Raw genomic sequence first — 15,489 nt, 5'->3', positions numbered from 1 at the left:
GGCGGGAGGGGGACACCGGAGAAATCACGCAGAGAAGCTGTTCTGAGATGTTAAATATCTCCAACCGATATTCTTGGCTACAGAGAGTGCGATGACGCCATTGACAAACTGTCACCTTCCCATGTTGAATAACGGCGGGAAAAGTAATAACAATACCGTAAAAATGCATTAACGTCATAGCAGGCATGTGACATGCATTTCGTGTTATCATCCCGGCTCGTGATTGGCCGTCACACGACCCGGCTGTCTCAAAACTCGTCAGCACCTCACTTTTTACCTTGCCATTTTATCGCAGCTGCTAACTTCACATGTCCATTCATATTGGTGCAGAAGACAGAACACCAACTGTACGCTTTATGGTGGCATCGCCAATAACAACGCAATCTTGATTTAAATAATGTACACTTGCAGCATTTCAAATATTACATTGTAACTTTGCACTGTGAATAAAAAGGCTTAGCAACAGGATGTTTACGGTTATTCCATCATCACTAAGCAATTACTAAAATGTTAACTTCAGCACATAAAGGCTGCATGTAAAATCATATTGAAGACTTTTGGCGTAATATTGTGCGCACATATTGCCATCTAGTGTTATTAAAAGGGAATTGCAATTTCCCCTAAAGACAAACAGCAAATACACTACAGGTTAATTGTACAGGGCCAAAAAGAACCTTAAATTCACGCAGAAAGTCACAAGACAAAATTATATGGAACTATTTTGGCATTTATAATAACTAACTACACTGATGAAAATAAATCTATCCACGTGCACACATATACATATTTTGGCTGCAATGCCTAAGATATCAGTCAGCTAATGCACTGGTCAATTGAACAATGTTTTAACGATGTTAAAAGGCTTATGGTATCAACTGCATTGGCTCCACGATCGAATATTAAAGACAAATCAGTCAAATGTTAGATATCTAGTCGTTTCATTGGTGTGACTAAGCAATGGTACAATACCACAGACCTTTGAATAGGGGATTTTCATCTTCTGTTTATTGGAGATACAGAAGGCAACATGTTTTAAATCTTTTTTTTTTTTTTTTTTTTACAAGCCTAGTGTTTGTATTGTGCTTTGATTATAATTTCATATAAGGGAAAGTTTGGCCGATCATCTACAGAATGTTTTCTCTCTCTCTTTTCTCTCTTCATTTTTGATAACTCCATAAAAAAAAACAGGAAAACCCTGTAAAATGGCAAGGGATATGAATTCATCCTGAAGTTTAATTTGGTGCTGAGATGAGAAGCAGAATTCCTGATTCCTGTTAATGTTCCTAAACTTGGAACGAAAACAAAATTATTCATGTTACGAGCTAGAGATCTACAGGTGCCGAGTAAACCTGGGCAGCCACCTAGCTATAACCTGAAAGCTAGACCTATAATTAAAGCTAGAGTCTTATAGCTTAAGATTTGTACCCTAACCTGCTGTATGTTGAGTGGCGTAAAGTGTGTTCATAAACGAAACCGAAAAAAACAGAAACAAAATGCGGAACACCTGCCAAGGCAGTCCCATCCTCTTACCGGCGGAGAAGATGTCCATGTAGGGCTGGATCATCACTGCCTCCTGGCCGGAGCTGTTATGTCTTATCTCTCCTTTCCGTTCATTAGATTTGGTGAAAATTAAAACGCACGGTAAAAATAACCAAAAAAGGGGGGGAAAAAAACTAAAACAAAATGCAGACAGTGGCGAGTCCTCGCACCGATGGAGAAGAGTTGGCAGGTGTTTCTCAAAAGAGATCTTTCCACGAACGGACGGTATCCAGACACAGACAAAAACAGTTTTAATAAAACTGCATTACGAGGGGAGCTACCCTTCCAAAAGGCCGTCAGCCACACAAACCCGTCTGTAGGTCTCTAATTTCGTGACAGCTTCTCCCCAATTGCGCAATACGAAATGAAAATCAAATGCCTCCTCAGCTCCGTCCGTTCGGTTCTTCAAATTTTGCCGCCAAAAGTCAATCGAACCCCGCCCCTTCCTGTCGGATGGTCTTTTAAACTTTCTGGTAAGGGGAGGGACCGCTGCACGTTGTTAATGACGCAGTGCGTGCCAAATAAAATAAACAAAATATAAACAAAACGTGTGTGTTTGAAGTGAGTAGGTGAGCCTACCCAAACATTCATCAGATTTTTAAAGTTATATTGACAGCGATTTTGATGGTGATCCGTACAAAAGCCTAGGTGCACCTGACGATGCATTTTATTTTCTAGGTGGATGAACTTTGATTATGTTATTAACACGCGTGTAATATAGCCTACATGTCATGTACAAAAGAATGGAAACACTAATGTCCATTACGCGTGGACAATTTGGCCTGCATGTGCCATGGTATATCCAATTTCTGCAACGGTATTTTACATTACAGGCATCCAGAGCGACTTACACAACTTTTTCTAAGCATGCAAATTGCATCTATTTAGGACCATTCTAAGGGCCCAAACTGACAGGGGTCCTCAAAAAATAGTATAGGATTTTCTGAGTTGGTTGGGCCCAGTTTTGGATTTTTTATGGGGTTTACTGAAGCGATTTAATGTCCTGTTTAATGTACTGAGACCATTCATTTTGGAAACGAGAAAAAACAGAATCGAGTCCAACGCTGAAACTTTGTGACGAAGCCTCTCGTGGCCGCTTCTGACTCAGAACATACTCGCACGCACGCACGCACGCACGCGTGAAAGCTCAGAGTGGCCGAAGCTGTCAGGTCAGGTGACCTTTGGCGGCTTCGACTCTTGCTGTTCCTCGCGCTCCCTGTTGATTTGATTCACTGGGCCATTGTGATCTGACAGCTTCGGGACATCTCCGGGAATTCACCCCGTGCTCGACGAGATTATGTCTTCCAAAAAAGAAGTAAATCAAGGTACACGTTGGTCATTTGGTATAATAAGTGGAAATGGTTTTCTGGATCTAATTACACATACTCAAATATTGGCCAGGAGGGCTGGATCAGCTTTTAACGGTATGGTCGTTTTGGATAATGGAATTTTGCTAGGAAAATCGAAAGTAAATGGATTAAACTACAAAAAAGATATTTTCCAACCATTATATTCTTGTCAAACTGTATAGAATAAAGAAATCATTTGTTTCTCGTTTTTAGACATGTACTACAGTCGTAATATTGTAGCAGGACTGTGTTTTGCTATCTAATAAACACGGACTGAAGTCGCGTCACACTCGGTGCGTAATACCGAATGTAACGCAAATGCTGCATTGTACAGTTCTGTTTGCCGAATTATCCTTGACTGTTAGTGGGTGGGAAATTGTTTTGAAATACAATGGCATACCGATGCACAGACGGAAATATTCGTTCATCCTGTTTCGGCTGCGCAGAATATACATTCAGTGAACACTGCAAATCCCACCAGCATCATCTCTCCACTTTGCCGAGCGCGGGGTTCGCTTTCGAATGCGCCTAGCCGCGGAGTTTCCGGGTTTCTGTCGTCTACGCTGGTGTTTCTGGTCACAGGGTGTCGGGTCGAGACCGGTTGCTGAGAATGGGGGACAACCGGGGCAAGTTCGAGCTCTTCAAAACTCCAGGTAAACACGCGGCGCGTAAGGGCTCGAAGGACAACAAGCTGCGTCTTCGCGTCATCTTCCTGGATGACAGCGTGAAGATTTTTGAAGTCGAAGTAAGCACTTTACTTTATTGTAAAATGTGAAGAATTTAGAATAGCCTAGGTAGATGTCATGCTATTTCCCCTTCTATTTTGCCTGCGTATTTTTTTTTTTAATCATAAGTTTTATTTCATTTTATATTCTGCGTGTTATTGTGTGAAGATAAAAAATAGTGTTCTAATTATGAGATACATTGATGCCTTGAAATCCGATTTAGCCTGTGGTATTAATATGATTTTCTTACTGTCACCATGCAGGGTACAATATTAAGTGTCTCTTATTTCCTACAATCTGTGGGTTCTAGTGGGTTGAATGGACTCTGAATGCAGTGTGCTCTAACGTTCCACTGTGTGGTTTACTGTGTTTATTAATGTTTGCACAGTTCAAACTGTTTTTCCCGGTTGTTATAATTTTAGAATTATTTCTGTGTTACCCACGTTTAAATAAATAGTAATTTAATTCATCTTCCTGTTGCCACTACTAAATCAGAAGAAGATGTGGATTGGTATATGTAAACATTGCTTTCAATGCACCTACAGTATGATCGGGGCGTAATTACACTCGATTTGAATTGGGTCTTTTGATTGATTGATTGATTTTATTTGGTGATTGCTGTTTATAAATCAAGAACTATAAAACCATAATTATTGCAATATAGCAGTCTAGTTCCCTTGATTTCCAAGGGTTTGGATTAAAATACATTAGATCTGACAGGTAGGCTTAGCATCTGCACTCTAAAAACCATCAGTTGTCATCCCCATTTTGGACCTGCAGCTTTTTGTAGACTCAGGTCGTCCGGAATGGCATGATTGACAGCTGGGGGGATGTGTTTTCATTGCAAAGTGGTTACATTTCGGATGCCATTATCCCCACCGCTTGCTTTTCTTTCACGGCGCATTACTGCCCTAGTGCCCGCGGGCTCCTAGCGGAGTCCCTGCGCTCGCGCTGCCACGAGTAATGAATAGGGACGCGCGCGCGTCAGTGGAAGAACAGAAGAGATTCCTGCAGCGCGTGCTGCAGCGAGGAAAGAGCGTCACCGGAATATACGGCTGGCCCCCGGGGGACAGTTCGGCTAAAAGTGCGAGAGACGTCATTAATTATGGGCCAACAATCAGCAGCTAGCATAAAGGACTCTATACCAGCCCTTTGTGGATTTATGTTTCAAGTTCATGAGTAAACGTTTTAAACAGATTTATTTATTTATTCATTCATTATTAATTCTGTTCAAAAGAAACTTAATATATCATTCAATGTTGCAGTGCAGATATGGGATGTTTCTTTACCCCAGAAGAAAAGGAAGTGGTTCAAGTTTTCCTTGTGGGACAATTTTTCCCTGTTAAAATTAAATCATTGTTTAGGAACTGCGGTCAAGTCGCTTGACATTCCAGCCGTGAATCAGTTACTAATTGAAAAGTAACAATAAAAAAAAAACACCAGGCTCTCATCTGACTATTTAGGCCTGGCATTGTGGTGTAAAAATGTAAGCAAAGCAAGCTCTCCCTGTACAGGAGGCTGAAGAGTATTTCCTAAGCAAATAAGCAAGGCCACGGCACTGGCAACATCAGTCAAGGTCAATGTAAGCGTTGCCTGAGTGTTAGTGTGAGCAGCCTGTGCTTAGCTGCTGGTACATCGCTGTGGTTTTGGAGTTTACAAACACCAGGGTTTTGGGATTTGATTGGTTGCCGATTTGGGGACTCCCGAAAGTCTCAGCACCGTTGTAGCCTCCCGAGAAAGGGGATTAAATTGATTTGGTAAACGTCCGACAAACTGGATTTAGGTTTTGCAAAATTGCCCAGGGGCAAGGACGTCTCCTCGGCTCCTTAAATAATTATAGTTGCATCGCACAGTGACGCAGCTCGGAAAAATGCGCGTGCGGGACCCCGAGGGGGGGGGGGGGTTAGTGCAGAGTTAAAACCTCGCGGGTGCCACACGCTCGGAGGACAAACCCGTCGGCAAGCCGCAGCGTTCACTAATAAGCGGTTTTAGTCCTCCCTCTTCCTCCCTCCCCCTCCGTCTCTCTCTCTCTCTCTCTCGCTCTCCGACTTCCTTCTATTTTCGAGTCGGAGGTGACGGGGTAATGGAGGCTTGTCGGCGTCCTCTGTGTTGATAAACACAGGCTGCCGCGGCCCTCTGCGCGGGCAGGGGCGGGGCAGAGGCGGGCATCTGCCGTCAGCGGGGAGGCTGCGAATTTCTCGTGACACCGCGGCGCGCTCATGTCCCCCCCCCAATCCTCCTTAACGCCGTCATGGCAACTGCCAGCCCAGAGCTGGGGATGCACCAGCTGCTAGGAGAGCAGGTCTCAGTCTCCTCAGGGCTCAAGGCCAACATGTTTTTATTTTTTATTTTTATTTTTTTTTGAAAGCTCTCCCTCGTGACTGGTGTAATACCAACACAAGAGGTTGCCGGTTCAATGCCCTGGCTTGTTATGCCCAGCTGACATGAACTGCTTTGACCCGGTCCACCTAGACTCAGACACTGCTACCTTACCGGCAGCTCAACCCTCATACCCTGCTCCTATCAAAATGGCTGAAGCCAAACTGGTGTGGGTTTGGTTAATACTACAATGGGGGGGGGGGGGGGTTGTTGCTAGAAGTGGTGGGCCAGCCAGGGCCAGGATTCCCCTCTGGACCGAATTTTAGTTAGAAAACCCAATTCCTCTATGCAGCGATTGGGGCAATGTGCTGTAGGAGATGCCGTCCTTCATTAGAGGCATTTAACTGAGGTCCGGACTTGGTGTGGTCATTAAGATGTCCCAGTGGCACTTATTGCAGAGTAGGGAGTTCACTGAGGCAACATACTGGCAAAATGATCAAGCTGGTTCCCTCCGCCTGGGCCCCTGATTGTCCTTATGTTTAAGTGGTTCAGCACTTCCCTCCGACAGCGGCTCTAATCTGTGGTGAGTGTTCCGGCACAAAATGGCTGCCGTGCCAAACGCACAAGCCATCCCGCTGAACAATTTTTTTTGTGGTGAAAAATTGGTGAAATTAAGTTGAAATTAACCCAATTTTGCTTTTGGTAGAAGAGAGGCACAGAGGTAAATAAACAACAAAAGGCGATACAAATTCTTCCTTATGCATTGCTTTTGCAGCAGGGGATTCTGGGAAACGATTTCTTCAGCAAAGTGTGCGGATACTTGAAGCTGCTGGAGAAGGAGTACTTTGGGCTGGAGTTCCGTCACCATAGCGGCAGCTACGTGAGTGACAGAAGGAAACCCCTCCCCTCCAATGGGGCGAATCCTTATATTTCACTATTACAGCTGAATAGTGATGCAAAGATCAATCAAGGAGACCTTTGACATTAGTTGCGTTATGGTTGAATTTAAGGGAGTTCAGTCATCCGGTTTATGCTTGTGTTTATTTCAGGTGTGGCTGGAACTGCTTAAGCCCCTGGCAAAGCAAGTTAAAAGTAAGTTTCAGGTAATTTATGTGATGCTTGTGTTGTCATAGCAACCGCCAGAAACATTAATTCTTTTTTTTTTTTTCATTTGAATTTGCTGAGGTGGATTTGAGTCCCAATGAATTAATGGTATATATACATCAAATCTAATCAACGTTGTTTGTGTAGCGCTTTTTTTACAGAAAACAGTGGCAAAGACACTTTAGAGACTCACAAAAAAAGAGCAAAAACCAGGCCTGGACCCTGAAATAGCAGGCACATGAAGTAAAAAAAAAAACTCCCAGTGGGGAGAAAAACCCTCGAGCATAATACACAATAAGTGAGCAATGATAAAGATAGATCCTTGGAGCGCTGGTCTTTTTAAAAAAATGTACGACACCGTGCGTTTGTCCGGTGGGGCTTTATAACTCACCTTGTGAGCGAAGTCCGGGCCTGAATAACGCAGATCCTCCTCTCCCCTCGTCAGGCACCACTGACCTGACGTTCCGCTTCATCGTGAAGTTCTTCCCCCCCGATCCCGGGCAGCTCCAGAAGGGTCTGACCAGGTGAGCCTTCACTCTGTACACCTGCTCTACCTGCAGGAAGTGTGCGGTGGTGGATGTCACACTCCTAGGGTCATGGAGTTTTCAGAACATGTGCTTTGTTTTCACGTGCACTTTTGTCCACCCAAGTGGTGTCGATCAGTACTAGATGAGAAGAAGGTGTGTGGATTCCTTAGCCAATCAATGACTTTATACCCCCAAAAACCAGCAGACACTGCAGGAGTTTGACACCTGTGGTTTACACCCCAATGAATGATTCTGTGCTTAAGGGCCAGGATGTAAAACGATGGAATCTTTATCAATCTCATTATTAATTGTACAACTAATTACATGGTGGATGGCTCAATTGGGACACAGTGATACAAATACAGTGGCTATAGAAATGACAGGTACACAAGCAATGGAATGTCTCAGTAAACTAGGTCAAGAAAAATACTAGAACCTTGTTTTTTGTGGAAAAAGTGTATACCTTACATACCTGTTGCAGGTGTGCTGTGCTACTGACCTGGCCCCGCCTTCCTTTCTTCACAGGTATCTGTTTGCTCTGCAGATCAAGCAGGATCTGTCCAACGGGAGCCTCACGTGTAACGACAACAGCGCCGCCCTGCTGGTCTCCCATATATTACAGTGTGAGCGAGTCTATGTCATTCTTCCATGTGTGTTAGATGCACACCAAAAGCCAGATCATAAAGATCTGATTTATGTGTCTGTAATGATGTAAAGTGCAACAAAATCATATTGAAAGGTTTCTGATATAAGAAAGATAAAAGACAGAGGAGTATGGGGACTAGAGAATTTTGTGGTGCACCCCAAAGGGAGTGGATGGTTTTAGGGGGTCCCCCTGTTTTCACCCACAGCTGAGCTGGGGGACTATGACGAGGAGATGGACGCCCAGCACCTGCAGAACAACCAATATGTCCCAAACCAGGAGTACCTGGACCACAGGATCATCGGCTTCCACAAGCGACACAGGTAGCAGCCGGACACGGGGTCCCCCGTCACCCTGCCCCGTACTCCCCCCGGGACCCCCAGACTCCATCCACACACAGGCCCTGGACAGCTGGTCCGCAAGGGAGGCGATGACTTAGGGCCGAAACGTACCCTACTCCTATGTAGGCTGGGATATACTGATCAGTAGTCAGAAGTATCTTCCCCCTTTGAATTCACCAGAAATGATAATTTCACAGCTGTTCTTTTAAAAGCATGTCTTCCAGGGGGGTGGGGTGTTGGCATGCCCTCAGACCCACCTAGAGGATTGCAGTTTTTGGGGGTCTACGTATTTCAACCCCCTGACATTAAAACTAAAGTCACGTTCTTGTTCTCCCACCCCTCTGTTGCGGGTCAGAGGTCAGACCCCCTCGGAGTCGGACGCCCAGCTGCTGGAGGTGGCCCGCAAGCTGGACATGTACGGGATCCGGCCGCACGCGGCCAGCGACGGGGAGGGCATGCGCATCAACCTGGCCGTCACGCACATGGGCGTGCTGGTCTTCCAGGTGCGCAGCCGTCCGCGAACACGCCTGCTTAACGTGTAACACGCGTGCCACATCGAACCTGTCCTCCACATACACACATACCTGCTCAACATGTAACACGCGTGCCCCATCGAACCGGTCCTCCACAGACACACATACCTGCTTAACATGTGACACGCGTGCCACATCAAACCTGTCCTCCACATACACACACACCTGCTTAACGTGTTCACCTGGTTGACCCTGTCTTTCACAGACACACACACCTGCTTAACATGTTCACCTGGTTGACCCTGTCCTTCACAGACACACACACCTGCTTAACATGTTCACCTGGTTGACCCGTCCTCCACAGACACACACACCTGCTTAACATGTTCACCTGGTTGACCCTGTCCTCCGCAGACACTCACACCTGCTTAACGTGTAACAACACGCGTGCCCTGTACCTGGTTGAACCTGTCCTCCTGGTCTTCTCGGTACACAGACGTCTCCTTGGTAGTCATACCCTTCCACTCCTGGACCAATCAACACTCTGCATTAGAGATACACAAATCTGTCCCTCGAGTGCCATATTTTTGAGTATATGTGCTCTGCACCCAAGCCCACATTAAGTAGAGCTCTACTCGGGCACAGACCAGGGCAAAGGGATGTGTGTGACAGTCATTTTCCAGCACATCCACATTTAAGGGACAATTTACCTACGATTGAAGTTTTTCCGCTCGGTTTCCCAGGGCAACACCAAGATCAACACCTTCAGCTGGGCCAAAGTCCGCAAGCTCAGCTTCAAGAGGAAGCACTTCTTAATAAAACTCCACGCCAAGATCGCGGTGAGTCGGGGCGTCCCGTTGTGCTATTTTTGGTGCAGCTGGCAGTGACTGATGGGGGGGGGGGGGGCAGAGGCAGAGCTGTAGGAGAACCAAGGAATAGTTTTCCCAGCAGTTATTAATGGATGCTTTTAAGACAGCAAAGTATTAATAGATTACAGATTACAGGCATTTAGCAGACACTCTTATCGAGAGTGACTTACACAACTTTTTACATCGCATTTACACTGCATCCATTTTACAGCTGGATAGATACTGAAGCAATGCAGGTTAAGTACCTTGCTCAAGGGTACAACGGCAGTGCCCCATCCGGGAATCAAACCTGTGACCTTTAGGTTACAAGCCCAGTTTCTTACCCATTATACTAACACGTGATCCACGGAATCGGCGAGGTTCTGCCTGTGAGTTTGGCTGTGGGGTGATGACCCAAATCCGCTCTCCCCCTCTCTGTTGGGAACGCGGGGGCGTGGCGCAGCCCTCTCGCAGGGACACGGTGGTGTTCACCATGGCCAGCCGAGACGTGTGCAAGGCCTTCTGGAGGATGTGCGTGGAGTACCACGCCTTCTTCCGCCTCACCGAGGAGCCCAGGTCCCACCACAAGTCCCTGCTCTCCAGCAAGGGCTCCAGCTTCAGGTTCAGGTAAGCTCACCTGGGCCGGGGCAAGCGCCAGCAGGGAACGGCTGGGGCGGGGCAGGGTGAGGTCAGGGTTGGGGGTGTGGCCAACAGGGAGAGGGCGGGGCTTGGGTTGGCATATAGCACAGGCGGGAAATTCTGTTCCTGTGCGTGTGCTGGTTTTTGCACATTTAACACACACACACACACACATACATGCACACACACAGACACATTCACACACACACATATGCACACACACACACATACACACATACACATACATGCACACACATGCACACACACACACACACAGCACAGCATTCCTTTCATGTTGAGGTGCTGAAATGTTGATCCGTGATGCCCTTCTTCTCTCTCACCGCTTCCTGTTTCAGTGGCAGGACACAGAAGCAGCTGCTCGACTCTTTGGGAAAGGGAGAGAAGAAAAATATGTCCTTTGAGAGGTGAAGGACTAGTGTGTGTGTGTGTGTGTGTGTGCGCGCGCGTGCGTGTATTTGCATGTGTGTACCTATGCGTGTGTGTGTGTGTGTGTGCATGTATGTGTGTGTGTATGTGTGTCTCTCTTGGTTTTTGTGTTTGCCTGTATGCGAGCGCACTGACCTTTCACCCCTTGTGCATTACAGAAAGCACTGCAAGACGGACTTTGACGCACGTCAGTGCAGGTCTTCCCCCGACCTCCTCACAGACGTCTCCAAACAGGTGCGTGTGCGGGTGCACAGCCTTATGGGTAATAATGGGGCGACATAGCTCAGGAGGTAAGACCGATTGTCTGGCAGTCGGAGGGTTGCCGGTTCAAACCCCGCCCTGGGTGTGTCGAAGTGTCCTTGAGCAAGACACCTAACCCCTAACTGCTCTGGCGAATGAGAGGCATCAATTGTAAAGCGCTTTGGATAAAAGCTCTATATAAATGCAGTCCATAATAATGCCCCGTGATTACCGCAGTCATCACCATCAGGGGAGATCTCCGATTAAGAGAGATCTTTAAAATATGTTACATACCATGTATGTGTGTGCGCATGTGTATGTATGTATGCGTGTGTGTGTGTGTGTGTGTATGTATGTATATATATATGTATTTGTGTGTGTGTATGTATGCGTGTGGGTGTGTGTATGTGTGTGTGTGTGTGTTTATGTGGCTGTGTGTGTGTATATATATATAAGTATTTGTGTGTGTGTGCCTATGTGTGTGTGTCTCCTCAGCTGTTTGGGGGCTCCTGTGTGCTCCCCCACGCTGGCTCGGCTCAGCGCGGCTGTGAGCGGGACAGGGGCGCGCCGGCCCTGAGGGGGAGGCGCAGTAAGTCCGCCATGGAGGTGGTGTTCGCCGCCGAGCTGGAGCGCTCGCACCCCAGCCCCCTCTCCAAGGCCCGCTCCTCGCCCTCCTCCTCCTACCCCGGGACAGCGGCGGGGGCGGGGGCGGGGCTGCAGGTGCGGGGGGCGCAGAGGCCCAAACCGCGCCAGCGGGCGGGGCAGTCCCGGTCCAGCGCGGGGCTGGCGGAGGGGCCCCACGGGCTGGTCCTCCTCTACCCCAACAACCCCCACCTGGCGCTGCACCCGGTGCTGCCCGCCTTCCCCCTCCCCGTGTTCGTGCCCGGCGGCGGTGGTGGCGGCGGGGGCGGGCCCTCGTCCCATGACCGTCTCCACCGCCCCCCCGCCCACAACCACCACCACCACCACCACCAAGCCCCCCCGCCGGACGACGTGGTGCGCTCCTCCAGCTTCTCCAGCCCCTCCTCGCTCTCCCCCCTGCGGCGGCGGCGTCCCCGTGCCAACGGGCCGGGCCTGGGCGTGGCGGGCGTGGGCCTGTGCCAGGGCGGGCGGGCGGCGGGGTACGGCAGCCAGCTGGACTTCGGCCGCGCGGAGGCGGGCCACTTCAGCGACGACTGCACCTATCAGACGGGCCTGCCCGGCCGCTGCCGCAGCCAATCGGACGTCAAGTCCCTGCGGCCGCCCACCGCCGCCGCCTCCGCCGCCGCCGCCTCCTACGCCTCCGAGTTCCGGCCCCTGGGGCACTACCCGCACCTGTCCCGGCGCCAGGGCCCCGTGCGGCCCACCTACCTCCCCCTGGGCTCGGCCACCCTGCCGGACCGGCCCGCCTCCCTCTGCGTCCTGGGCGCTTCCGGGAGCTTCAGCGACTCGGACCCGGACGTCCTGTACCCCTACTACTGCCCCGCGCTGGGGAGCCTGGTGCACGCCGGGCCCCTCGTCCGCATGCGCCTCTCCTCCGGCAGCCTGCAGCTGGACGAGGAAGAGGAGGAGGAGGAGGAGGAGGAAGAGGAAGAGGAGGAGGAGGAGGAGGAGGGAGGGGATGATGCCTTCAACCTCAGTGACAGCGAGGGCGTCAATCCCCGCGTCACGATGCGGTGCTAAGCCAATCACGACGCAGGGGGCGGGGCCCTGCATTTGCATGAATTTGAGAGGCCGGTGTTACTCTGTTATGGAGCCTCTTAATCTATGATCTGTGCTGGTTGGGCGTTCCTTCCAAACAAATCTGTAATTCCTCAAAATATTATCTCTGTATGGACTGTTTTGAACGAGGTATTGCAGCAATAAAATTGGTTCGGAGGACAGGGACAACAGGTCCAGTAATTTGTAAAGATTCCTGGTAAAAAAAAAAAAATTGTCTCAAATTGTATTTGATGCCAGAGGATTCCCAGGGGTGCTGTCTCAGTGTGATCAGTTATATCGCTGTTCCGTGGCAACAGTGTTAAAACCGTACGAGCAAACTACCGGACAGAGTACTGCTGATGTCTGTGGTTGCTTATAACTGTTGCTAAGTGTTGCTAATGTATGTGATCTTTTTTTTTTGGCGCAAATGTGACTTGGATTTTTTTGTCAATAAATTATTCATATGAAGACAGTTGTGGTGGTTTGCTGCGTAGCTGGCAGAGAAGTGAAATTTTCATTTTCTCTTTGGGGGGGTGGTTGGAGGTAGTTGGGGGCATATATAACAGACGCATATAAAGGCCCTACAGGACTGGAATCGACTGAGAGTCCTGTACCCGACCAGTATTGTGGGATTTGTCTCTGTCGAATTGTGCTTGTTCCTCTTGACTCAATGACTCATGAATATCTGCAGTCTCACATCTTCTGAACACGTAAAGATGATTTTACATAATACTGTTACGACACAAGAAAACACACATGATTTTTTCTTGTTCTGTCTGCATTCAAAATATCCATAAATCAGAATATTCTAGATCACTAAAGTAAAAATATTAAAATTAATAAAAAGCGGTGTGGAATAATTTTGCCTTGCTGTTAGATTTACCATTAAAAATGTACCATATTTATCTAGTCAGCATCAAGGAAAATATTAAAAAAGCTACATTTTTTATTACATATGCACAGTTTCAGAAAACACATAGAAAGTATATTGACAGCAGACATCACACTGACGGTGGTACAAAAGTGCTATGGACGTTTTATACACCAGCCTCAGCCAGGGACATGCAGTAAGAGGAACTTATTTTTAACCCCAAAATGAAATGGAGGGGGAAAATTCCATATTTCGTTTATTCCATATTTAGTATACCTGAATTTCTCATTTACACGAGTGAAAGTGCAAATGTTTATGTATATATGATACTATCATCAGTGCAAGGAAATAATTCTGCACCTACTCAACGTACCGGTATGGTTATTTCATCCCTGGATATGCCACAGGGGCCTTAAAGACCCCCTTCACATTTAAAGTGCAGTGAGACCTTCATGTTCACACATTTTAGGTGACAGCTACTCCACAGTGTGACACAGTGATTATGCCGCTTGACTTGCGACCGGAGAGCTGCAGGTTTCAGTCTCTGATGAGGCACAGCCGCTGTACCCTTCATTGCAACACGACTGGCTTCAGTCTGTGTCCTGGGGGGTATTTCACGAAGCAGAATTACCGTGTTAGCTGGATAACTGAGCTGAGCAAAACCCAGAACAGCTGGCCTTTCTTACTTACTTCAGTCCACGTTCCAGATTTTGGGAGGGCTCTGAGTTTTTACTCCGTGTAGTCCAGCTAACTCCGTAATGGTGCTTCGTGAAACAGGGCCCTGCTGCTGTATACGCAAACAGTACGTGCTAAGTACATAAGCCGCCCGAGATAAGAGCGATAAAATCCGTCATTCTCTCTCTGCGTTCTTCTTGGATATGGTAAATATCTTGAGTACGCTGAGGATGATCCTAATGTTCCTCAGCCTCCAGTCCCGCGACTGCCGACGAAAAAGCCGCCGCCACGTCCAGTGGATCAGCGTCAGCTGGTGGAAGTCGTGGCAGGTGGACCCAAAGGCGATGACGTCACGGACCGACAACATCGAAAGGATCTCCACCAGCTGGGAAAAGGTGTTCGGAACAAAACGTAAACGGCGTGTGTAGTTTCTCAACAACATGAACGAAGAGAAGGTCTGAGCGTCTGGCAAAAAAAGCAGTATATTCAAGGAGTTAATAATAATAAATTCTATTCAAAGCACGTTCCAAAATAAATAAAAAATATTTGAGACAGGATGACAGAATAAATTATAAGTAAAAAAGCAGAGGGAAATTCCTGAAATAATAACATAATGCTGAACATGCCATGCAGTCACTCTCACCAGGGGATTCATTTTACTTTGTCTTTTATCAGTTGTTTATTAATTCATCCTACTGCCTTTATCCGTTAGAATTCTGCCTTAGCACGTGCGCACCTCACCAGCTCGGGCGGTAGCGACTGTATCGTTGCCTCTGCCGTGTCGTCCACATCAGTGGTAGATGACATCATGCCCCTATTCTTAGTCTGTCACGGCAAAGGCATAACAAAGCAATACTGAGCTACTGAGTTCTCATCATCTGTGAGTGCTGCTGCTTTAGTCGAGTTAGTTTAAAAAATGCTTTAGTTATCAATACTTACAACAGACAGTGCCTCTGTTCTGTCATGCTTAATATGGCATTTCTTCTTCCCTTGGGTTTTAGGCCTGTCCTCCATAGTTTACCTTGTATGACTCACCGAACATAAATGTTTGGCAGTCCCTCTGCCACCG

At 47.7% G+C, this 15,489-nt stretch overlaps 1 protein-coding gene and 2 long non-coding RNA genes across 4 annotated transcripts in view; 1 reads left to right on the top strand and 2 right to left on the bottom strand.

Moving 5' to 3' along the window:
* Positions 1 to 1,989, bottom strand: part of LOC135249898 (uncharacterized) — a 5,504-nt gene extending 3,515 nt beyond the window's left edge. Inside the window, exon 1 of the long non-coding RNA XR_010328820.1 lies at positions 1,531 to 1,989. This is a non-coding gene — a long non-coding RNA (uncharacterized LOC135249898). The remainder of the gene's footprint in view (positions 1 to 1,530) is intronic.
* A 485-nt stretch (positions 1,990 to 2,474) lies between these two features.
* Positions 2,475 to 13,163, top strand: LOC135249884 (FERM domain-containing protein 7). 2 transcript variants are annotated; one of them, XM_064325557.1, is made up of 13 exons: positions 2,475 to 2,864; positions 3,471 to 3,633; positions 6,708 to 6,812; positions 6,982 to 7,024; positions 7,482 to 7,560; positions 8,089 to 8,186; positions 8,415 to 8,529; positions 8,903 to 9,050; positions 9,764 to 9,859; positions 10,332 to 10,495; positions 10,864 to 10,932; positions 11,113 to 11,188; positions 11,690 to 13,163. In XM_064325557.1, the coding sequence occupies exons 2-13, from the start codon at positions 3,499 to 3,501 to the stop codon at positions 12,854 to 12,856; spliced, it is 2,295 nt and encodes a 764-aa protein (XP_064181627.1). In that variant the 5' UTR covers positions 2,475 to 2,864; positions 3,471 to 3,498; the 3' UTR covers positions 12,857 to 13,163. The 2 variants fall into 2 exon arrangements, with proteins under 2 accessions (XP_064181627.1, XP_064181628.1); XM_064325558.1 differs by lacking the exon at positions 2,475 to 2,864 and having other exon boundaries at positions 2,883 to 3,633.
* The window catches only part of LOC135249887 (uncharacterized), a 26,129-nt gene continuing 23,741 nt past the window's right edge, over positions 13,102 to 15,489 (bottom strand). The window contains exon 2 of the long non-coding RNA XR_010328817.1: positions 13,102 to 14,805. This is a non-coding gene — a long non-coding RNA (uncharacterized LOC135249887). The remainder of the gene's footprint in view (positions 14,806 to 15,489) is intronic.

Source organism: Anguilla rostrata, chromosome 3, assembly GCF_018555375.3.
Source record: "Anguilla rostrata isolate EN2019 chromosome 3, ASM1855537v3, whole genome shotgun sequence".
Taxonomy (NCBI): Eukaryota; Metazoa; Chordata; class Actinopteri; order Anguilliformes; family Anguillidae; genus Anguilla; species Anguilla rostrata.
This window is presented reverse-complemented; position numbering and strand designations above follow the sequence as displayed.

What these genes read in the sequence shown, in the direction of transcription:
- LOC135249884 (XM_064325557.1), top strand. Translation starts at nt 3,499, where the DNA reads ATGGGGGACAACCGGGGCAAGTTCGAGCTCTTCAAAACTCCAGGTAAA. An exon ending in GTCACCATAGCGGCAGCTAC is followed by an intron (nt 6,813 to 6,981) that starts GTGAGTGACAGA and finishes TGTTTATTTCAG; the next exon opens with GTGTGGCTGGAACTGCTTAA. An exon ending in TGGGCGTGCTGGTCTTCCAG is followed by an intron (nt 9,051 to 9,763) that starts GTGCGCAGCCGT and finishes TCGGTTTCCCAG; the next exon opens with GGCAACACCAAGATCAACAC.